A 24320-nucleotide genomic window follows, 5' to 3' on the forward strand; every position below is an offset into this window, starting at 1 on the left:
AGAAAAAAAAATCCGCCCCGTTCCATCTAACCTGAGCCCGACAACAGCTATTCTTCTGTCACAAGCAGCCTATTTCTCCTATCTGAGAGGTAGTCACAGCCCCGCCCCTGCTGATGACATCACTGATCTATAGCCTGTATATACAATGTATCACATTTTCAGGTCCTTCAGGCATCAAACAGGTTTCTGACCAATCGGAGATCGTGGGAAAACCCTGACAGCGCCTCTGAGCCAATGGGCTTGGAGCAGAGGCGGGCAGCGGGCGGGGTTTGTTCTCGCCGTTCGGTTGAATGAGACTACAAAGCACAGAGCGGTCGGTGCGGCTCGTCGGGCGGATCGGGATTTGTGCCGGTGTGTAGGACTGGATCTCTGGTGATCCCTCCTCCTCCTGCAGAGGATCCTCCGTGCCGGCGAGCGCAGGAGAGGGGCGGCAGGTAGGAGCTGCACACGGCGGGGGTCCATGGAGGATGGGCAGCTGTAAGGACATCCGTGCGTCCTGTCCTGCAGGCTCCATCTGATCCACATGGCCCCCATGGAGAGCCCCCCACCATGTGTGCTGAAGCTGACATCCCCATGGATTACACTCAGTAGCCTGATCACTAGGGTTAATGCAGCATTTTGGGGTGCCAGCGATGGCTCTGGAGATGATTTGGGGGGATCTGGATTTACTGAGTGATCTAATTCTACATCTTGGTGGATTTCTAGCTGATAACGGATCCCTGTGAGCGTAATTTGCCGGCAACACCGCATCTCTTACGGATTCCTATTATCAGTGACCATGGAAGCAAAGACTCGGCTGAGATGAGCCCCCGCGGATCGCCCTCTGACCGGTAATTTGCGGATGCAACATGACGCATTTTGGATTTTGTTTTTGTGACTTCCCTACGAGCATGCGACTCCCCTGGGGCACCATGTGACCTGCGCCTGGGGATCGGTGGACTTGTCGTTGCGAGGGGACATGTCTAGGTCAAACAGCGTGAGCCCACCAGGATTTGGGGCTCCAGTTTTACGAGCAGGGGCTGAGCACCAATCGGCTTGGGGCGAAGTGGAGACCAGGGCCAATGGCTACCCGTACTCCAGCCGGTCTTCGAGGAAGAAGACCTCGCGGATGATGATGGGACTGTGGAGGAGCGAGGATGACTACGAAGCGCAGCCGGGGAAGAATTCCTCGTCAGACAATAAAGTAAGCTTCAGATCCAAGTCGGCTTGGCAGGAGCACAGCGAGGAGAGCCGGAACAACAACAAGCCGCTCCAGAAACGCCCCGAGGGGGACGTAAGACCCAAGTCGGTGGAAGTCGGTCTGGATGAGAAGACGGGTAAGGGTAAAGTAGACGGGCTGGAGGATGGGTCGGAATTCCACTTCTCCATGGCGGTCTGCTTCGACTGCGTCCTGCAGATCTTCCGCTCCAAGAAGTTCCAGTCGGAGAAGCTGGAGAAGCTTTACCAGCGCTATTTCTTCAGGCTGAACCAGAGTAGCCTTACCATGCTGATGTCCGTCCTCATCCTCCTCTGCCTGGTCATGCTCACCTTCCACTGCTTCCATCAGGTCTACCAGGTGCCTTATGTTGTCGTCCTCTGCGTGGCCATGCTGGTCATTCTTGTGCTCATAGGGGTATGCAACCGAAACGACTTCCACCAGGACTACATGTGGCTTGCTTGTTACAGCGTTATTGTCATCATCTTCATGGTCCAGGTGGTCTGCGTCCTTATGGTGAGACCCAGGAGCGCCTCCGATGGGATCTGGTGGACCTTATTCTTCATCTACACCATCTACACTCTGCTTCCAGTGCGGATGAGGGCGGCGGTTCTCAGTGGGATTATCTTGTCCGCCACTCATCTCGCCATCTCCCTCAAGATCAATGCAAGTGATGAGTTCCTGGTCAAGCAGGTAAGAACCACTTCCTAATCCCTCCCAGCTTCTTCACACTCTACTGTTGTGATCTTCGTACTTATCTCTAGTGGGTAAACATTCTATCAAATGCGGGGTGATGATTGACATGGCTGCCCGCCATTGCAGCTCCCACCAAGGCAATTTCTTGGTGCAAAACCGCAGTTTATGTCTGTAGTTCTGTCCATAAACTGGTGCATAATGAAATGCCTTCATGCGTCCTGCCGAAATGCTGTGATAGTAGGTGGATGGAACAAATAAGCCCCTATGCTGCTGGAAGCTCCTGTACACTTAGGGTTATCACCCAGATTTGTTACTTCCATAAGATCAGGGATGACACATCTTCGTTATTCCCCATTTCCAACACCTGCAAGGACGCTCCTGACTCCCCTTAATCTCCACGCACCTCCTAGGACTCTACCTGCATCTCCTAATTTCTGTACACCTCCTTGGATGCTCCCCGCACCTTGTAGAATTCTCCACACACCTCTTAGGATGCTCTTCACACCTCGTAGGACACTCCCCAAATCTAATCTCCCTTGTAGGATGCTCCTCATATCTCCTAGGATGCTCCTCACATTTCCTAATCTCACATCTCCTAAAATGAACCCTGTACTCTCTAATCGCTCCACATCTCCTAGTCTTCACCTTCTAGGATGCTCCATACACCTCCTGACAGCTGTGAGGTGTGATGGATCCTGTTTGGAGATCTGGGAAACGACTCGTGTAGGTGCTATCGCAGTTTGGCACTCAGCTTTCCAGGAACTGGCTAGAACTATGGCCACATTCAGATTTCAGCTCTGGCTGAAGTATCGGTTCTCTTAGTAGAATGTAAATTGTACGTTCCTATATCTGGCATTGTTCCAAATAATACACTGCAGCATGCTGCACTACCTCGCTTGGGATTTCATGCTGAATCTTTGCTGGAGGCTCTGACACAGATGTGAATGTGTGTAGCGCAGCTTTTTACCGCTGTGTGAGACGGCGTATCACTGCGCATGGCGACAATTTTTCACTGCGCGTGACGGCGTATCTCGTGTACGCTGTCATGCGCAGTCTGACTTGTTTCACTTTTTTTTTCCCCCGCTCTGTTGCTTAGCGACTTGGCATGTAAATGCTGCACATACGCAATGTAATTGCGTATGTACAGCATTTATCACGCACCCTTAGAGAATAGGGCTTTATTGCGTGTAATATGTTGTAAAATAGAACACGCTGCGTTTTTTTTTTTTTTTAGCATGCGTTTTATACGCAGTGGATATACGCACGTGAGAATTGATCAATGAAATCAACGTCCTTCATCGACTCCATTTGCCGCGTAATACGCAGTGAAGTTACGCTCAGGTGAGCTAAGCTTTAATACATGGCAGGCTGATGGCCACGTGGAGCCGTGCGGATCTTGTGCGCTATATACTCTGTATACTTGCTGCTGCTCCTGTCTTGCCATGCTGTGGATCGGCGGGCGGATGATAATCATAATGACCACATATGACAAAGAACTGACGGGTAGCGGGCGTCATCCGAAATGGATGTGTCGGGGGATCTGATTGGATGTATTTGCAATGTGGAATGTTTCCACGGTGACTACAACTCCCAGCATCACTTAGTGATAATATGGTATCAGTGCTGTGCATGGGGGTGACAGCTGGTGTAATGGGGGTGATGTTTGGGATCCTGGAGGGAACACTTCTTTCTTGATACTTTCTGATTCTTGTGCGGCGCCGGTAAGACTGCGGAATAGATTTCTGCAACCTCGTGGATTCGGCAGACGTTGGGGGAGGATCCCGAGGCTTGACCCACATGAGTATTGTTGCGGTTTTTAGCAATCACTCCCAAAAATTAAGAGGGAAATTTACTTGGACTGGTGTAAGTGGAGAGTGTGCTGGAGTGAACTGCGCCAAATTTCTTAAGAGCTGCACGCTTCTGACGGAGCCATGTGCCAAAATGTAAAATCTATGGCGCCTGTGAGCTGGCGCAGATTTTTGAACTATTCTCTGCACCAGTTTCTGGCGGAAATTATAATATCTGTGGTTTGCATGGCCACACCCCTTTAGCTGAGCCACACCCACTTTTGTAAAAAAAAAAAGTGAGTGTGGCGCAAAAACAAAAGAAATTCTACTCTTTGCGCTCACCTGCAGTTTTGTTTGCTGGCAGAAAACTGTCGAAAATTGCTAAATAAACGTCCCCCTACATGTGTGATGGAAGGGGCGGATCCAGCATAAGATGGGGAACACGGCGTTACACTGTACACAAAGCACAGCGGCAGCATAAATGCCCTGGACTCCAGGCTGCAGCTGATGGGTCTGTTACAATGTGTGGGTAGGACCGGGTGCAAGGCTTCTAGCATATTGCACACTATTTCCCCTGTGCCATTAATGGCGGTTATATCACCAGTCAGGGATGTGTGGGCAAAACTGCTGATCACCCTGAAGCCTTCGCCGATTATGGACCCTCGTCCTATGCAACCCAGCCTAAACTTCCGTCCTAAGAGATAGTCTCTGTATTGTGTGGTGATTATTACATGGACACTACATGCATTAGTTTTGGGCATCCTTTGCTGATTAAATAATACCACCATACAGTGCCTATGAAATAGTTATTATATGCTGATTATTACATGGACACTATATAGCAGTAGTATTTGAACACTGTATGCTGATTATTACATGGACCCTACATGCAGTAGTTTTGGGCATTGTTTGCTGCACTGTATGGCAGTATTGTTTTGGGTACTGCATACTGATAATTTCATGGACGCTGTGGCAGTAGTATTTGAACATTGTATGGTGATTATTACATGGATACTATATGATGGTAGTATTTTATGCACTGCATGCTAATTATTACATAGGTACTGTGTTGGCAGTAGTTTGGTATTGTATGGCTACTGTGGTGATAGTATTTGGGCACTGTATGCTGATTATTTCATAGGCACTGTATGGTGGTATTTAGTTATATGCTGATTACATGGACACTATATAGCAGTAGTATTTGAACACTGTATGCTAAATATAACATGGACACTGGTGGTAGTTTTGGGCTCTAGATTATGATCATTACATGGACAGTGTATGACAGTGCTATATAGTCATTGTATGGCGGTGTTCATTGGATGGCATTAGGGCAACAATCTCCAATTCCCAGATTCCGATTTAAAGAGAAAAAAAAAAAAAGCACTCCCTGCATGTCTTACTCAGGACCCCAAAACCTACATCTGTGTTCTCTCCATCTGTCAATCTCCAAACTTCAGAAGACTAGCAGGTGGCATGTGGAGGATTTGCTTACCAGTCCTACTAAGTGATATGGGTAAGGCGCCATAGTTGGGCTCATACACTGATCTAGTGGACATATATCGTCCCTAGAGCCCGGGCCCCCCCCTCACCCTTGGAGAGTCTGTGCACCTTTGTGGCTTGAAGCGCGTGGGGCCCCAGTCACGTGCCTCTCCCTCCATTCCCATATAACGTTATTTATAGACGGCTGGCGGTGCGGCGCCTTTCCCACCCTCCGCATTCTTTTATGGTGATACAGATGTAACCAGGATTTCTCCCGTACATCGAGAAGCTTTCCAAGACCTCATCATTGGGATTCTTCTGCTTAAAGGGGAACTCCAGCCATATTCTATCCCCTCCATGTCCCATCCGTTCTGTAGCACCCGCATAAGATTCTCATTTGCAACCTGTTGAAAAACCGTATCGCTATTGTAAATGGTCAGTACAGAATACACATTACTACTGCGGCCTTCCCTAACAATGGTCCAGAAAGTCTGCTACTCTGGCACGGAGCGGTCGTATACAGCAGAATGGTGACGATTTTGTATTGTGGGCTCCTGAGTTTCTAGAGGTTCCTAAGGCTTCCTGCACACGAGCAAGCGCGATATCAGGCGTGGAAATCTGAAGATGCGATGTACCTGCGGAGGCGAGGCGGGTTTCAGGCAGAAATCTCATCAAGGAAGTTCTGATCCGCTCGCGCCAGTTTCCCACATGATGGAGGATCGATGTGTTTCCCGTTGATTTCAATGGGAAACCTCGCACGTAATACGCATGCACATCACATGGCATGCGAGACATTATGGCTGCTTGCATGTGACCGAGTCGGATTCTGCATGCAGGAGCCCACAGCGGAATCTGGCCCCGTGCCCGCCTGGCGTCCGCATGTACCTATCTTTTCTTTATCTGTAAGGCCCCCTGTCCACGCCCGTGATGGAATATCGCTAGCGATATTTCGCCGCGGGGAAGGATGGGGGGGTGCTGTCAGTACTCTGTGGTGAGCCTATCTGACATGCTGCGATTTAGATCCCACGAGCAGAGAATCTCTATGATTCACCGCTCGTGGGCGCCGTGGCTGCGCTTTTCATAGCGACAGTATAGAAAGTGTTCACTGCGTTGCTCGTGGCTGGATTACCGCTGCGGGTAGCGCAATGAACAATCACCCGTGGACAGGCAGCCTACTGCAGATGGTCGGCGAACCGCCGTTGGACATGCACAGTACAGATATATATATTTTTGAATGTTTTTCCCGCACTGTCAGTAGGCGACAATGCAGAATCCGCAACCTTTCCGTCATGTCAGTCAATGGAAGCGATCTGTGCAGATGCCACTCAAAAATAGAGCATGCTGCGATTTAATTTTTATTTTTTTTCCCTCCGCTCGTGGAAATCACAATTTGTTTGTGGTCCCCCCCCCTCCCCCATAGGATGGTATTTATAGCGGATTCGTGGTGCGGACGCCGACCGTGGATTCCACAATGCAAATCCATTCGTGTGCAGGTGGCCTAAAGTTCCCATTGAAAACAATGTGCGATGCGTTCCGACGCAAAAAGTTAGAACATTCTAAAGAATGGGGTTCATATTCGTGCGTCTCGCCACGCACAAATCTCGCACAATTTTCTCGGCTGTGTGAAAGTGGCTTTACGGGAGGGATTAACGGCCATCTGATAATCTGGAATATCTGGCACCTGATGATGCCGGACGTAAGGAGGGTGATAACGAGGGATCTCTGACTTTGTGGATGTCCTCTATGACCGCTGTGTACGAATGACCGGTCCAGTGGTGCTTGCTGTGCTGGACGTGACCCTCTTTTTGGGTGGGGGGTTAAGGTTCACTGCCCGTTTTCAGTACCAGGCATTACATAGTAACCTAGGGGGCGTCCACCTGGGGGTCCCTCCTCCACAGACGGAGCGACGCTAAGAAGCCGCGAACAGGTGCCGTCTCCCCGCATGTGACATGGCGGCTGCGCTGTGTGTAGACGGGCGCACACATGTGACTCTGTTGTTAATTCCTGTTCCCTTTTAGTAATTTGCGGCATGGGGGCCTCCTCTCATCACATCTCGTATTGCTGTTGCCATGGCGATCTGCGTTCACTTGGCTTGCGTCCCCTGGCAGCCTATCGGCTCTGTTGTGATTTCCTCCTTTCTAGTTTAACCCTTTCAATGCTGGGACAGACTTAGCATAACCCATACAGTGACATTCCCTGTCATCTGACAATCCAGAAAGTCTGGTAATCTGGCAGAGCACTAACATATGGTTTGGGATTTCACGACATCAGAAGTTGAAGTGACTGCCGCAGGTCTTATTTTCGGATCCTTTGCTCAGGAGTTTTCGGTTCTTAGAAGTAACTTTCATGGAGTTTTCAAGATCCATCTGACAATCCAGCATCGGTCCGGGTCCCTGGATGCCTGATTAAAGGACATTTACTGTGTCTACAGATACTGACTATTGTAACGCCTGATCTTTCCTGGTAATTTGCTTTCCACATGTAGGAGCCAATCAGCGATCGACTTGTATAGTCAGGATTATTAATGGCGGGTATTTAGCATGAATTGTTCAGAGTGTTTTGGGGACTTTTCTGTAACAATAGCCCTCTTAGATTACAGGTTATGAGGGAGGAATGTTAAAGGGGCAGCAGGGAGGAAGGGTGGCAGAGTGCTAGAGTGTCAAGGAGGAGGGGCTTTGGGGTGTCAAGGAGTAGGGGCACTGGGGAGAAGGGATTGCAGGGTGGCTGAAAAGAGGTGGCAGGGAAGGGAGATGCCAGGTCTTCGGAGAGGAGGCGTGCCAAGGTGACCGGGAGATGGAGTGACAGGCCAGCAGAGACGAAGGCTGGCAGGACATCCAAGAGGACGGGTGGCAAGGAGAAAAGGTGCCAGGGGATCGGAGCAAAGAAGTGGCCAAGAGGAGAGATGTAGGGTGTGATGGAGGAGGGGTAGCAGGGTGGCTGGATAGGGAGCCTGGGAGGAGAGTTGCCAGGGCAGAAGGAAGGAGTGGTACCAAGGCGTCAGGGAGATAGGATAGCACAGTGTCTGGGAAGAGAGGTGCCAGGGTACCCGGAGGAGGGGTGCCAGGGCATCGGCGATGAGGGATACCAGAGTTGCAGGGAGGATGGGTGCCAAGGAAGAGGAGTACGAAGGAGGCCAGGAAGAGGGATGCCAGGGTAGTCAAAGTCAAGAGTTGATAGAAATGTACCACTCAGCTTATGCTACAAATTCATCTTTTTTTTTTTTTTAATATTTCCTTTCTTTGAAGTTTTGGAATGTCCCATAAATGTTCTCTTCCCCTGCTTATCAGACGCGGTGACAACTAGGATGTGGCCGGATTATTGGATCGTAATGGAGATAAATAACCTGATGTTACCATTTTATTACAGTAAACTTTTATAGCTTCAAACATGAGTCGCGATCGGAGGTTTGGCTTAAGGACCCCATAGCCCTGGTGGCCGGGAGGAGGGCTGCGGCACATCACCCTCTCGCCTTCTTAACAAGTTGTGGCCTTCTTGGTTTATCTTGATGGCCAGTGTGGCAGCAGTTGGTCAGAGGAGCGGGAAACCGTGTGCTACATTGCCGATTGCCGCTTGTAAGGAGGAGCTCCCTTACTAAAATAAGCAGCACTGTGCTCCAAGCCACACCCTTTTGACACACTCCATTGCAAAGCTTCACCTCTTTGATGAGGCGGCTAATGTGTCACCAGTGACCTCACAAGGTAAAAGGGTTCAGTGTGTGGCATATGCCACGTGGTGTGCCCGCATCCCCTTGCTGCGGCTGAGGGCTATGTTAGCCGGCGGTGGGGCAATGCAGGGTTAGAAAGGACTGAACAGTAAATTGTAGCAAGGGGTCTGCTGGAGAGTAGGGTCTCCCTCCGGCGAAAGGCTGACGGCCTGTGAGAGTGGTGAGCCCTAACACTATAATGACAGCATCGTAGGTTAGAATGGCGGACCGTGTGAAGGGCACCGCTACAATAGAGTTTCTGTGTGAGCGTCATGTTCTACAAGGTTGGCCATGGAAAATTAGGCCGGCACCACACCCTTATGAAAGCTGTCTGAAAGAAAATCTGTGTTGCCCCTAGCAACCAATCACAGTGCAGCTTTCATTCCTTAGACTGCTGAGGTAAGATGAAAGCTGCGCTCTGATTGGTTGCGATGGGCAACATGGACAGTCTTCCTGTTTGTCAGCTTTGATAAGGCTCATTTTGGCATGTATAGACCTAAGCAGCCGCAGGGTGGGCTGTATGTGGCTGTCCGCCATTGTGTGTCCTCTGTGGTGATGGAAGTGTGGACCCGTGCTGTCATTCCTTGTACTGCTGAGGTAAGATGAGCGCTGCGCTGTGATTGGTTGCTATGGGCAACAAAGAGAAATTTTCTTTTAGTCTGTTTACATAGAAATTTCCGCATCCAAGATGGTCAAACTCCGCATCATTGGTACAGATTCTGACTTGATATCGGACACGCCGCGATAGTTTCCATCTTTGTCCATTCCCTTGGAACGCCTTGCCTATTTTAAATGGGGCCGGAAAATGCATCATGTGACGAGTATGGCTGCCTGTCCACAGCCATGATGGAATGTCACTAGTGATATTCCGCCGTGGCGGAGCACTGATAGATCTCGCCGAGATCTATCTGATAGATGGGCTCACCGTGGAGAAGCGCGGCAAATCACAACATCCTGCGACCAGGGAATTGCTACGATTCTCCGCTCGTGGATGTCGGCCTGCGCTTTCCATAGTTAGCCTATGGAAAGCATGCACTGCATTACCCGCGGCCGGATTATCGCCTCAGATAATTTGCTGACGTGTCACCCGTGGACAGGCGGCCCTATGTGCACACGAGCGCAATGCAAAGCTTCCCATTGGAAACGCTTGCCGGTCCCCCGCGACTACTGAAGTGATGGGAGGCGTTTTTGACACAAACTCCTCGCATCCGCGAGTACGCTGCACGTTCCTGAACGCCTTAGGCTAGTGTCACACGGCTGAGTGCGATATTGGGCTGTGAAGCTTGGCCCGCTATCGCACTCGGGAACATGCGATATACCCGTGGTAGCGAGGTGGTTTTTTTTTTGTTTTTTTTTTGTCAAAGTCTTCCCATCACTCCACTAGAGTTGCGCTTTTCCCGTGTGGCTCTCAGCCATGTTGGAGGATCGGCAAGTGTTTCTCATTGTTTTCAGTGGAAAACCTGGCATCGCACTCTCGTGCACATTATGTGCCGTGCGATGTGTTTTCTGACCCCATTGGAAGTAATGGGCAAGATGTAGGCCAAAGGTAGAACATGGCGCAATTCTTCTATTCCCGCCCCGCAATACGGGAAGAAATCCCTCATTCAAAAGAATGGAGTTCATATTCTTGCAAGATTTGAGTGTCGCACAACGCGCAAATCTCATGCGTGTGAAAGCGGCATAAGAATGTGGTGCCGGGCTACTCTTCCATGGCCCACCTGCATATAACTGCAGTGCATTATAAGGGCTCATTCACACAGGCAATCTCGGCCAATGAAGAACAGACAAGTTTTGCTGCGTGTGTTGCGTCCATTTTTGTTGCGTTTGTGTGGGATTTTTTTTCATATCTGTATGTTATCTGTTTTTTACACACCTGAAAAAATACAAGAGGGACCAATGAACTGAAGCGTGAAAAAGCGCAGCACGCACACGCATGTAACATCCATGTTGGCTTTTTAATTTTTTTTTTTTTTTTTAAGTCTAATGTCTGGGTTTGATGCGTTTTTTTTTTTTTTTTTGTTTTTTTTATGTTTTGCGCTCCTGTAGACTTTCATGGGTGATTTTTGTTGTGTGAATCTGGACCAAACCAGGAGATGCTACAATTTTATTACCGTATTTTTTTTTCTTCGTTAATGCACAACATTAGTCCTCGTGAAAACTGCGTCTGCGGATGGCACAATAACAGAAAATACAGCGGTCTGAATGGTCCCAAGTTGTCCTATCGAGGTCCGTCCTGATCTCGTCTCTGACTACTCTCTAGGAATCCTGTCCGTGTGTACAGCACCGTGTTTCAGTGCCCCGATGCTACAGGGTCCCCCAGCTGCTGTGTGACTGTTAACTCCAGCACCCCCTGTAGGTAGGTCCCTGCCATGGAGGGTCTGTACTTGGCCATAGTGAAGATCCAGCAGTTGTGCTGGATGATTTTGGCAGGGGGATTCCTTCAGTGTGATAAATATTTATGCTGCCCCTTCTTGGCGCTGTGGATGCCCCTGGCAGCTGGTGGGTTAAACCGTGTGGTCACTTGAAGTGTGTGAGCTGCTGGGTGTCGGAGCCAGCGCCTGTCTATCACACGCCATCTGCTGCGGCTCTGCACACGGACTTGGCCCGGCTCTGTATCCCTATGAGATTAATAATAGCTATCTGATTATTTGTTGTTGCAGCTGGACACTCCATATAGAGGGGAGGGGGGGGGGGGGGTGTTCCCTACATACACTGATACATTGTTACCCAACACAATGGTGACACAATCCTACATGGCACAGGCAGGGTACGGCATGGTACTGCCAACCAGAGACATCCTGCACTAGGGGGCCTACAGGTCATCGCTGTACGGGCGACTTTTCTTTTGGAAGCCTTCCATTTTGCATGAGACTTCAGCTTCTGAGAAAAATCATGGATGTGCCCATTCACTGATAGCAAGCAGAGATATTGAAAAGGGGGGGAGGGGCTGAAACAAGAAGTCTATTATAAGGTTTTGGAACCTTCCATTATATAACAAAGCTTTTAATAGTTGGATGGGATGAGACTGATTCTGCTCTGCCATGAAGGGGTTAAGTGCGGCGTGGCCCCGGCTTGGCCACATTGATATTTTCCTCCTCCTATGAGCAGATTGCGGAGCCGCGTCCGCCTGGCGCTCTCACAGTTACATATTTTCGCTTCTATGTTTAGCTTCTCTCCGAGGAGTCAAGAAACTTTCTTGTGGCTGCAGTCCAGCTGCTTGACATGGGAAACCCATCCTGGAGCGGCCCGCTGGTCAGAGGTCTCATCCCTGCCAGGGACCGAGGCAAACGTCTTATTACAGGATGGCGGGACCGTGTATCTGCTGGGGGAATAGAATAATAGTCACCCGGATAATATGCTACAATAAGAAGGCTAACTTTAAAGAGACAGTAACCGTCACAGTACGGCGTTTATAAGGCCCCATGCACATGGGCTGGTTGGATTCCACATGCGGAATCCTGCAGTGGAATCTGTCCCTGGCGGCAGTGGCGTCTGCTGTACCTGCTTTCTTGAGTCTTCATCTGTACTGCGGATGGTCCGCACGGCTCGCCGTTGGACGTACACAGTACAGACTTTTTTAAAACTCCTACTAATCCCACGAAATCCATCCATGCGGACTCCTGCTTTTCCCGCATGAGGACACTGCAGGAAGCGGGAGCATGCTGCAAAAATCCGACCCTGTGCATGCACCCGTCACCTATAGTGTATAAATGATGTAAATGTCTCTGGAGGTTATATCCGCTTATAACGCTCCAGTACTGATATGTGATGTAAGTGTCTATAGAGGTTATATTAGTACTAAAGCGTAATAAGAAGGGCTGATACCAGTCACATATACACTCCTTGTCAGCACCCATCCCTACCCTAGAAGTTGTCGGAGGGATGAAACTTTCTCTGTGATTATAACGCTGATATAAGAGATTACAGTATCAGAGTAAGTCATTTATTGTGGAGAACCGACCCCTTGTAGGGAGGCTCCAGTACTCTGTTGTACCGCCTCTAGCTTGGATACAAGATGTGATACAGGCAGGTATGGAGGCTCTAGTACCCTGTTGTATCGCCTGTAGCTTGGATACAAGATGTGATACAGGCAGGTATGGAGGCTCTAGTACCCTGTTGTACCGCCTCTAGCTTGGATACAAGATGTGATACAGGCGGGTATGGAGGCTCTAGTACCCTGTTGTATTGCCTCTAGCTTGGATACAAGATGTGATATGGGCTTGCATGGAGGCTCTAGTACCCTGTTGTACTGCCTCTAGCTTGGATACAAGATGTGATACAGGCAGGTATGGAGGCTCTAGTACCCTGTTGTACCGTCTCTAGCTTGGATACAAGATGTGATACGGCGGGCATGGAGGCTCTAGTACCATGTTGTACCACCTCTACCTTGGATGTAAGATGTGATACAGGCAGGTATGGAGGCTCTAGTACCCTGTTGTACCACCTCTAGCTTGGATACAAGATGTGATACAGGCAGGTATGGAGGCTCTAGTACCCTGTTGTATCGCCTGTAGCTTGGATACAAGATGTGATACAGGCAGGTATGGAGGCTCTAGTACCCTGTTGTACCGCCTCTAGCTTGGATACAAGATGTGATACAGGCGGGTATGGAGGCTCTAGTACCCTGTTGTATTGCCTCTAGCTTGGATACAAGATGTGATATGGGCTTGCATGGAGGCTCTAGTACCCTGTTGTACTGCCTCTAGCTTGGATACAAGATGTGATACAGGCAGGTATGGAGGCTCTAGTACCCTGTTGTACCGTCTCTAGCTTGGATACAAGATGTGATACGGCGGGCATGGAGGCTCTAGTACCATGTTGTACCACCTCTACCTTGGATGTAAGATGTGATACAGGGGGGCATGGAGGCTCTAGTACCATGTTGTACCACCTCTAGCTTGGATGTAAGATGTGATACAGGGGGGCATGGAGGCTCTAGTACCCTGTTGTACTGCCTCTAGCTTGGATGCAAGATGTGATACAGTCGGGCATGGAGGCTCTAGTACCCTGTTGTACCACCTGTAGCTTTGATACAAGATGTGATACAGGCCGGCATAGAGGCTCTAGTACCCTGTTGTACCGCCTCTAGCTTGGATACAAAATGTGATACTGGCAGGCATGGAGGCTCTAGTGCCCTGTTATACCACCTCTAGCTTGGATCCAAGATGTGATACAGGTGGTATGGAGCCATACAGTTTATATGGGCACTCTATGGTAGCATTATTTGGATACTGGATGGCGGTATTATATGAACGCCGGCAGTTTTATGTAGATGCTATGTGGTAGCATTATTTGGATATTTGGTAGAGAATAGCAGGATTATGTGGGTACTATATGGTGGCATTATAAGGATATCATATGGCAGTATTATTGGAAACAGTAGCAGGATTGCGTGCGTTTGTATGATAGTATTTAGCACCGTATAGCGGTATTCAGGTATAAAAGATTACTTGTGTGTCTGGCTCTTATTTTTGCACTTCTTGAATTTACGAAAATTGTCTAAATAAAAAGCGAGCGGAGGGTCTACTTGGCCGGCTGCCCGGGGCCTGGCACTGGCTGCAGGGTGGCACGTCCATATCTCTCCCAGCTGCTGTAGCACTGCCCCTCTGTGCGGAGCCCACGTCTGCTCTCGGCAGCTGTCGCTTTTGCTTCGCACGGTTTTCTGTACATGATCTCTGCCTTACCGAGGCGACGTCGGGACAAAGAGCGACTCTGGTGTAGAAGATCACACAGGGTTAATGATGAAGAATGGAGTCTGCTGCTTGGTGTCGGCGCTGATCCTATCCCCTCTACAGATCCCGGAGATCATGGCTGCCGTACAGCCCTGATCCATCGCCTCAGTGCGGCCCCCCGTGACTCATGTAAACACGAGTTCTCTAAAGCAATGCTTAATTTAGCTTAATTAATGCCTTAAATTTTGATGAGAGCGGGGGAGGGGAAGGCTTCATTCAGGGAGATGCTCGTCCGCAGCCGCGCATAAAGCATTAGTTATATTGTGTATCCATCCTCCCTCTCGCTATACCCCCCCATCCGTCCCCTCGCTACACCCTGCAGGTGAGTACGGCTCTGTCCGGTCTATGAGAGACCTCTAGTAGTGTTCATCCTGTACTGAAACCCAAGCGGGGCAGTGGGAGAGAAGGGGTTAATGACTGTGTTCGGAAACGTTCTTCAGCTTTCTTAGGCTGGGTGAGTGCGTTACCGGCCTGATATCGCTCTCGCAAGCTTTCTTTTCTGCGAGAGTAAGGCATCGCTGTACTTAAGACCGTCGTACGCGTGAAAATATAAAATCCCATCATACTTGCATGAAAATCGTGAGTTTTTAAAATATTTTTTTGCCTCCCATAGGAAGCCATGTAGGACGTGCTACTATTTTTTTTTTTGAACGATCCGGTTGGATTAAAAAAAATCACCCGTAGAATGTAAGCCATTGAAATGCGCTATCGTCCCACGCGAGTTCCATCCATATCGCAATCGGGCGTAAATCGCCCAGTTAAATCGTTCATGCGAGGCCGTAGTTGCGCAGCCTGATATTGCATCTGCAAACCGGTGAAGATGGAGAAACCTGCTTGGTTTCTCGGACCGATATCGCACTCGCCTGCGTACAGACACCATTAGGCTAACTGCACATGGGTGAGCGTGATGTCGGGCTGAGAAACCAACCCAATATGGCGCTCGTCAACGTGTGTTTTACCCATGGATGCAAAGCGTTATTCTTTTTTTTCCCAGGCAAAAGCGCCTCGCATCACGTCTGTAAAATCCTGATCGTCTCGCGTGACATAGAGGATCGAAAGCGTTACCAATTGATTTCAATGGAAAACCTCGTATTGCGCGGCGCGCCGTCACACGGCATGTGGTGTATTTAATGCCCCAGTGAAATCAACAAGCGATGCAAAAAAAATAGAACATGCCAGTAAAAGCATGCACCAAAATTTGCAGTTGTTTCGACTTGAAAACTGGTGCAAAGCGTTGCGTAAATTGCCCTTTATTCCGTACATGCCAACCTCAAGATCTCTGCTTGCTATCAGTGAATTGTAGTTTGCATCCAGAGGCTGTCGTGGTAATTGTTACAATGTATCAGTCCGATCTGGTTACATTAGAGGCTCATCTCTGCCCTTGATGGGGGCTGCGCAGCCCCTGATCTTCCCTTGCCCCGTCACCCTGGCACTGCAGAGGGGACATGGTGCTGCTGTAATATTATTGATTCATTAGGGTGTTACGTAACTGAGGCGTATTGATCTTGGCAGCGCGCTGCTGTGACCGCCGGCAGATCACCAGTCACAAACTGTAGGATCCTGTTCTTGAACAATAGGTTAAACCTCGGGATGTATTTTCTTGCCAGCCCCAAAGAATGAGCGCCATTAACTTCTGCTGGGATGCTACGGACGTGTGACATCGTATGACTAATTCACCGTGGCCGTCAAAGACATTTTAGAAATTCCCTTCGGTATATAAATAATTCTGGCTCAAGAAGTCGCCCCAATGAATCGCATTTCCTTCCTGCGAACCGGAGAGCCCCGAGGCCCTTACAACATTACTAAGGCCGTGTACCGATCCCTGATGACCCTCCTCACCGCCCCTCCTTCAGGCTCTATGAAGTGATTATTAGTTGTGCTGCGGCCAGGAGGGTAATCTACCTCTACCTCCCCTCCTCTCCCCCTTGCTGTTGGGGTCCCTCAGGGCTCGGTCCTCGGCCCCCTTCTTTTCTCTATCTATACAGCCCCTATTGGACAAACCATCAGGAGTTTTGGCCTCCAATACCACCTGTACGCTGATGACACCCAGCTATACACCTCTGCCCGTGACATCCCTGCACCCTTCCTCCAAAACATCACTAACTGTCTGTCCGCTGTCTCTAACACCATGTCCTCTCTCTACCTAAAACTAAACCTCTCTAAAACTGACTTACTGGTATTTCCACCCTCCACTAACCGACCTCATCCTGACATCTCCATCTCAGTGTGTGGCGCCACCATAACTCCCAGCATGCCCGCTGCCTTGGGGTCATATTTGACTCTGATCTCTCTTTTGCCCCCTACATCCAATCTCTGGCCCGAACATGTCAGTTGCACCTCAAGAACATCGCAAGAATCCGCTCTTTTCTCACTGTGGACACGCTAAAAACGCCTACTGTTGACCTCATCCACTCCCGGCTCGATTACTGCAACTCGTTGCTGATCGGCCTCCCCTGCACCAGACTCTACCCTCTCCAATTCATCCTGAATGTGGCAGCCAGGCTCATCTCCCTGTCCAGCCGTTACTCGCACGCCTCTGCCCTGTGCCGGTCACTGCACTGGCTGCCCGTTAAATACAGAATTCATTTTAAACTCACTACCTTCACCCACAAAGCCCTCCACAGTGCAGCGCCCCCCTATATCGCCTCCCTCATCTCAAACCATCAACCAGCCCGGGCTCTCCGCTCTGCTAATGAAACCAGACTGAGTGCCCCTTTCATTCGAAACTTCTCATTCCCGCCTCCAAGACTTCTCCAGAGCAGCACCGGTCCTCTGGAACGCACTACCAAAGGCTACCCGAGCAATCCAGGACTCGCAGAAATTCAGGCGTGCTCTAAAAACACACCTCTTCAGTGAGGCATACCGCATTCCCTAAACAAACCCCTCTGTACTCCGCCTGATAACATGCTCCCTGACCTACTGACTGCAATCCCTGCTAGCCATCATAAACCGCTCCTGCGGTCACACCGTTTCTGCCGTCACACGGCTAAATGTCTGACCATTGTCTATGTGTATATCACCCCTCACTCTCCACCTCGCCATACTGTGCACATCTCCAGCCCCTTTACCCTCTGTATCACCCCATTACTTGTAGTATGTAAGCTCGTTGGAGCAGGACCCTCACCCCTATTGTTTCCATCAACTGATTACTATATGTAACCGTGGTTCTGTAATGTTTGTATTTTGTCTTTCTGTATTCCCCCTGTCTATGTAAGCGCTGCAGAATATGCTGGCGCTATACAAATAAAGTTTATTATTATTATTATTTATAATCGGCAGGTTTATGTTTTTTTGTCGTTCCCCCCCCCCCCCCCCCCCCCCCTTTGTGCCATATGGGTAAGATCCTTAAGTGCTATATACTGTCAGCCAATCGAATGTCTCCATACTTCTAGTCTCCCCACACAGCATGAGGCGCAGGGGGGAGAGATTGCTGCATCTGCATCTCCCTCCTCCCCCACTTTCCTGTCTTTGGGCCCTTTTACCCAAAATGATCTGTCATTCAAAAAATCGTTGGATCGTGCAAATTTTAGCAATAATGATTCGTTGTAAACACGGCCAGCGATTGAACGCCGAGCGAGAATTCGGTCGCTTCTCGTTCGTCCATTTTATGCAAGCATAGCAATAATTGTTTGCTCGTTCCCACATCGCTGCGTATGAACAGTGATTGTTTCAGTCATTCACATTCAGTGCATCAGTGAACGAATGACTAGTGAATGATATGCAAACGTAATTTTGAACAAAATTGCAAAGGATTTATCTGCCTGTATAAACGGGCTGCATGAGCGAACTCTATTATAGCGCACATGTGCAAATGACTTGCCTTAGGCTGGGGTTACATGGCAACTCTGGCCACGACAACTATCATATGGCCAGAGATCACTGTAAAGCCCCGCCTGTCCTGAGCTGGTGGGAGGATGTGACTTGTAGTAGGGACTAAATCAGGCGGGAGGATGTAACCTGCGGTAATGATCAGACCAGGCGGGAGGAAGTGACCTGCGGTGGGGACCAGACCAGGTGGGAGGACGTGACCTGCGGTAGGGACCAGACCAGGCGGGAGGACGTGACCTGCGGTAATGGTCGGACCAGGCGGGAGGACGTGACCTGCAGTAGTGGTCGGACCAGGCGGGAGGACGTGACCTGCGGTAGTGGTCGGACCAGGCGGCAGGGCGTGGCTAGTGTTGCTCCTCATGATCGGGCCAATTTTTGCTAAATTGGATTGGACCAGCGGGAGGATATGACTGGTAGTAGTGACTTGACCATGATCCAGTGGATGTTGGTGATCTGGGTGTGGTAGTGGTCTCTGCAGTACTTGGCGGAGTTATCTCTTGTTCCTCATTCCATGCTCGCTCGCTGATCCCAGACTTTGACACCTGGCGTAGGATAGTAATTTGACTGAATTGGCGACAATCAGTTGTCATGTGATCATTCGCCAGCACTTCCCGTGTCCTGACCCCAGACTGCTCCTTGGATTACGAGGCGTGCGGGAGCCTTCTTCGCCGGTCGCAGATCTTCTCTGGTAATTCCCTTCAGATCTCATTTCATTACGGGGATCCCAACAAGTTAATTGTTCTGAAGGAATGTCAGCATCCGCATTGTGATGTGTTAATTACTCCTGATGAGTAATGAAGGATCAGCCCCCCCCAGGAGTCGGGCTTTATGCGCCGCTAATTAACCGTCCTACCTCTCTATCTCTTATGTTCCTGCGCTGCAAGTCATGCGCGAGCAACCCACAATGAAAGGAGAATCTCAGCCGCCTCGGCCGGAGATAGAAGGGCGAATTCACACTCCGCGGATCAGAAGGTTCTGCAGCTGAAAATCCCTTCTGTATAGGACTCCTGCACACTGGCGATCGCGAGATCACTGCGTATTTTGTAACGCGACTGTCAATAGGACTTTCTAATGTTAATAACGCATTACACAAAAATCGCAAGTTTGTGCTCCGCAATATTTGTGCAATGCTTGGCTAACATTGGAAAGTCCTATTGACATTTGCATTAAAAATACGCAGCGATCTCGCGATCGCCAGTGTGCCGGAGCCCTTACCCCATGTGGATGTTGAGGAGGTGAAATCACAAATTTCTGCTCTCCGCATACAGATGAACAGGATGGCCACTGTAATGTTCCCTGCTGAGTGTGAATGACCCTCTATACAGATGGGGGATTGCAAGGTGCCATATATATCCTGTGTACACTCTGTTGTCAAAAGTATCGGGGCGCCTAGAAGGGGATGAAATTGGCTGCTCTTCCCATTTCTCAGCTCGGTGTTGGCCACCTTTGGCCTCCATGACTGCTGTCCCCCTCCGTGGCCGCTTTCCACGAAGTTCCCCTAGATGTGTGAGGGATTTGCCTCCGATTCTCGAGGAGCCTCAGATGGTGACGGGCGTGTTTGGCGCATGGATACGGCATTCTAGTTCGCCTGAAGACGTTCGATGGGATTGAGATCCGGACTTTGGGAGGCAATGAAGTTTGCAGATGTCCTGCTCTCACAAGCCTGAACCTTGCGTTCCGTATGACATGGCGCTCGGTCATGTTGTAGAGATGCAGAGCTGTACCCAAGTATTGCCACAGGGTAGGGGATGCCACATTGTTCAGACGTGTCTGTACCTGTTGGTGGTTAAGGTGAAACCTCACTATAACCAATGGTCCTCGTCCTTCCCAGCAGAACCCCCCCCCCCAACACCATAACAGAACCTCCTCCAAACCTCACTGCTGGGACGATGCAGCCGTGTAGAAACCGCCCTCCAGGTAACCGCCACACCCAAGTGCCGCCGTCCGATCAGAAGATGGTGTACCGTGATTCAGCTTCCACTCACATACAGTCCGACGCTCCGGCCCCCATCGCAGGCACCGCTATGCATTCACTGCTGGATGTGTGCCGTCGCTCGTCCATGGTAACCCTTCACATGCCGTTCCCCCACAGAGGGTTTTGGTAGTAATGGATGTCCTGATGTCCTGTGAGACCCCCTGAGTGAGGGCAGACGATGTGTGTGTTGTCTTCACAACTCCTACAAGGCTTCGTTGTCCACGTTCTGTCAGTTTACGAGGTCTCCCTGAATGTGGCGGCACCGGATGGCCTCCATCCCCCAATAACATGGCCAACAGCGGACTCCGGAAGGTCCAGAAGCTGCAATGGGTACTGTTGTATCTTGTCTCCACCATGGGTGGAGACATGCTTTGAGTGTAAGGACATGCTCCCAGCGGTTGATTGGCTGGCACAGACGTGCAATTCAGAGCTGAACCTCCTGCCTCATCCTCCCAGGCCCCACACACATATATGGTATTTGTCACCACCTCCCTGTCATATTTGCGGAGGTCTCCCATGGTGTCTTCCGTCCACGCTGAGCTGTCTACATACAGCGCTGTTTAGGGCCCTGCTGTGCTGGCTCATCGGCGCTGCTACTGACAGCACTGTCACTCTCACCATTCTCCCTGCAGCCGCTGCAGAGCGGGACCACTGCCACTCTAGCAGCAGTAGGTGTCTGCAGCTTCAAGGCCAGCCCTGCTTCTAGCGGCATATGTGTGCCAATCGCCATGCAATCGCCCATTGTGGCATGTATACTTGCATACTAAGCGCCCCGATAAAACGTGCTGCGATTTTTATATTTATTTTTGCATGTGTTTTTCGTGCAATTCGTGTGAGCAACAACATGGCTGCTTATGGGGGATTGGCACAGCATATTCCGTGCGCAAAACCTGCTCGCAGAATATGCTATGCCAACACTGTCGTGCCCTCAGTGATCTGGTATAGAAAGAAAAACAAACCAGCAAAAACATTTATGCAAAAAAAATTCTATTCATGCAGGTCATGATAGAAGAACAATAAGGATCATGGCGGTGTTGTGGGAATATACACCTTGGTGCAGCCTCAGTGGGCGAAACACGTGGGGGTTTCAGGCTTGCTACTATACTACTGGTTCTATTTTGCCACACGCAGTCTTGCGCAGTGTTCGTCTTTTTTTTAACTCCCCGCCTTTTTCATAGCAGGGTTCTGAATGTATCGCGCTGCCCATATGCAATGTGTTGTGCGTCTACAGCGCTGCATCCGCTACCCATAGAAAAGAATAGGGCTCGCGTTGCACAGTACGTGAGGAAATAGAGCATGCTGCCATAATAGAGCACGCTGCCATCTTTTTGACGCTCTTATCTATACCCAGTGTTTACACACTAATGTGAACAGATTAATGAAAGCCCATTTACTGTCAGTGAATCCATTCACTGCGTATCACGCTGTGAAAACATGGTCGTGTGATGGAGCACTATTGTAGTTTTTTCACTGGCCGTGATATTTTGCATACGTGTGGGGGGGCTGACATTTACCCCCTTCGCCATCAGACCCCGCTGTCAGCTCTACACCTGGTGACCTCTTCCCACCAGACCCCCGTTGTCAGCTCTACACCTGCTGACATCCCCCACGCCAGACCCCCGTTGTCAGCTCTACACCTGCTGACATCCCCCCACGCCAGACCCCCGTTGTCAGCTCTACACCTGCTGACATCCCCCCACGCCAGACCCCCGTTGTCAGCTCTACACCTGCTGACATCCCCCACGCCAGACCCCCGTTGTCAGCTCTACACCTGCTGACATCACCCACGCCAGACCCCCGTTGTCAGCTCTACACCTGCTGACATCCCCCACGCCAGACCCCCGTTGTCGGCTGTACACCTGCTGACATCCCCCACGCCAGACCCCCGTTGTCGGCTGTACACCTGCTGACATCCCCCACGCCAGACCCCGTTGTCGGCTGTACACCTGCTGACATCCCCCCACGCCAGACCCCGTTGTCAGCTGTATACACCTGCTGACATCCCCCACGCCAGACCCCGTTGTCGGCTGTATACACCTGCTGACATCCCCCACGCCAGACCCCGTTGTCAGCTGTATACACCTGCTGACATCCCCCACGCCAGACCCCGTTGTCGGCTGTATACACCTGCTGACATCCCCCACGCCAGACCTGGTTGTCGGCTCTCCACCTGCTGACATCCCCCCACGCCAGACCTGGTTGTCGGCTCTCCACCTGCTGACATCCCCCCACGCCAGACCTGGTTGTCGGCTCTCCACCTGCTGACATCCCCCCACGCCAGACCTGGTTGTCGGCTCTCCACCTGCTGACATCCCCCCACGCCAGACCTGGTTGTCGGCTCTCCACCTGCTGACATCCCCCCACGCCAGACCTGGTTGTCGGCTCTCCACCTGCTGACATCCCCCCACGCCAGACCTGGTTGTCGGCTCTCCACCTGCTGACATCCCCCCACGCCAGACCTGGTTGTCGGCTCTCCACCTGCTGACATCCCCCCACGCCAGACCTGGTTGTCGGCTCTCCACCTGCTGACATCCCCCCACGCCAGACCTGGTTGTCGGCTCTCCACCTGCTGACATCCCCCCACGCCAGACCTGGTTGTCGGCTCTCCACCTGCTGACATCCCCCCACGCCAGACCTGGTTGTCGGCTCTCCACCTGCTGACATCCCCCCACGCCAGACCTGGTTGTCGGCTCTCCACCTGCTGACATCCCCCCACGCCAGACCTGGTTGTCGGCTCTCCACCTGCTGACATCCCCCCACGCCAGACCTGGTTGTCGGCTCTCCACCTGCTGACATCCCCCCACGCCAGACCTGGTTGTCGGCTCTCCACCTGCTGACATCCCCCCACGCCAGACCTGGTTGTCGGCTCCCCACCTGCTGACATCCCCCCACGCCAGACCTGGTTGTCGGCTCCCCACCTGCTGACATCCCCCCACGCCAGACCTGGTTGTCGGCTCCCCACCTGCTGACATCCCCCCACGCCAGACCTGGTTGTCGGCTCCCCACCTGCTGACATCCCCCCACGCCAGACCTGGTTGTCGGCTCTCCACCTGCTGACATCCCCCCACGCCAGACCTGGTTGTCGGCTCTCCACCTGCTGACATCCCCCCACGCCAGACCTGGTTGTCGGCTCTCCACCTGCTGACATCCCCCCACGCCAGACCCGGTTGTCGGCTCTCCACCTGCTGACCTCCCCCCACGCCAGACCCGGTTGTCGGCTCTCCACCTGCTGACCTCCCCCCACGCCAGACCCGGTTGTCGGCTCTCCACCTGCTGACCTCCCCCCACGCCAGACCCGGTTTTCGGCTCTCCACCTGCTGACATCCCCCCCACGCCAGACCCGGTTTTCGGCTCTCCACCTGCTGACATCCCCCCCACGCCAGACCCGGTTGTCGGCTCTCCACCTGCTGACATCCCCCCACGCCAGACCCGGTTGTCGGCTCTCCACCTGCTGACATCTCCCCACGCCAGACCCGGTTGTCGGCTCTCCACCTGCTGACATCTCCCCACGCCAGACCCGGTTGTCGGCTCTCCACCTGCTGACATCTCCCCACGCCAGACCCGGTTGTCGGCTCTCCACCTGCTGACATCTCCCCACGCCAGACCCGGTTGTCGGCTCTCCACCTGCTGACATCTCCCCACGCCAGACCCGGTTGTCGGCTCTCCACCTGCTGACATCTCCCCACGCCAGACCCGGTTGTCGGCTCTCCACCTGCTGACATCTCCCCACGCCAGACCCGGTTGTCGGCTCTCCACCTGCTGACATCTCCCCACGCCAGACCCCGTTGTCGGCTCTCCACATGGTGACATTCCCCGTCAGACCCCGTTGTCGGCTCTCCACATGGTGACATTCCCCGTCAGACCCCGTTGTCAGCTCTACACCTGGTGACATCTGATGGTTTCGGTACTGGGACCTCCTGTG

The 24320-nt window shown here is 51.3% G+C and overlaps 1 protein-coding gene across 1 annotated transcript in view; it reads left to right on the top strand.

Annotated features, from left to right (window-relative positions):
* Positions 1-324: 324 nt before the first annotated feature.
* Positions 325-24320, top strand: part of ADCY5 (adenylate cyclase 5) — a 118169-nt gene continuing 94173 nt past the window's right edge. Inside the window, exon 1 of the mRNA XM_066575318.1 lies at positions 325-1888. Coding sequence (XP_066431415.1) covers positions 959-1888 — 930 coding nt within the window. The 5' untranslated portion in view covers positions 325-958. The remainder of the gene's footprint in view (positions 1889-24320) is intronic.

Source organism: Eleutherodactylus coqui, chromosome 8 (assembly GCF_035609145.1).
Source record: "Eleutherodactylus coqui strain aEleCoq1 chromosome 8, aEleCoq1.hap1, whole genome shotgun sequence".
Lineage (NCBI taxonomy): Eukaryota > Metazoa > Chordata > Amphibia > Anura > Eleutherodactylidae > Eleutherodactylus > Eleutherodactylus coqui.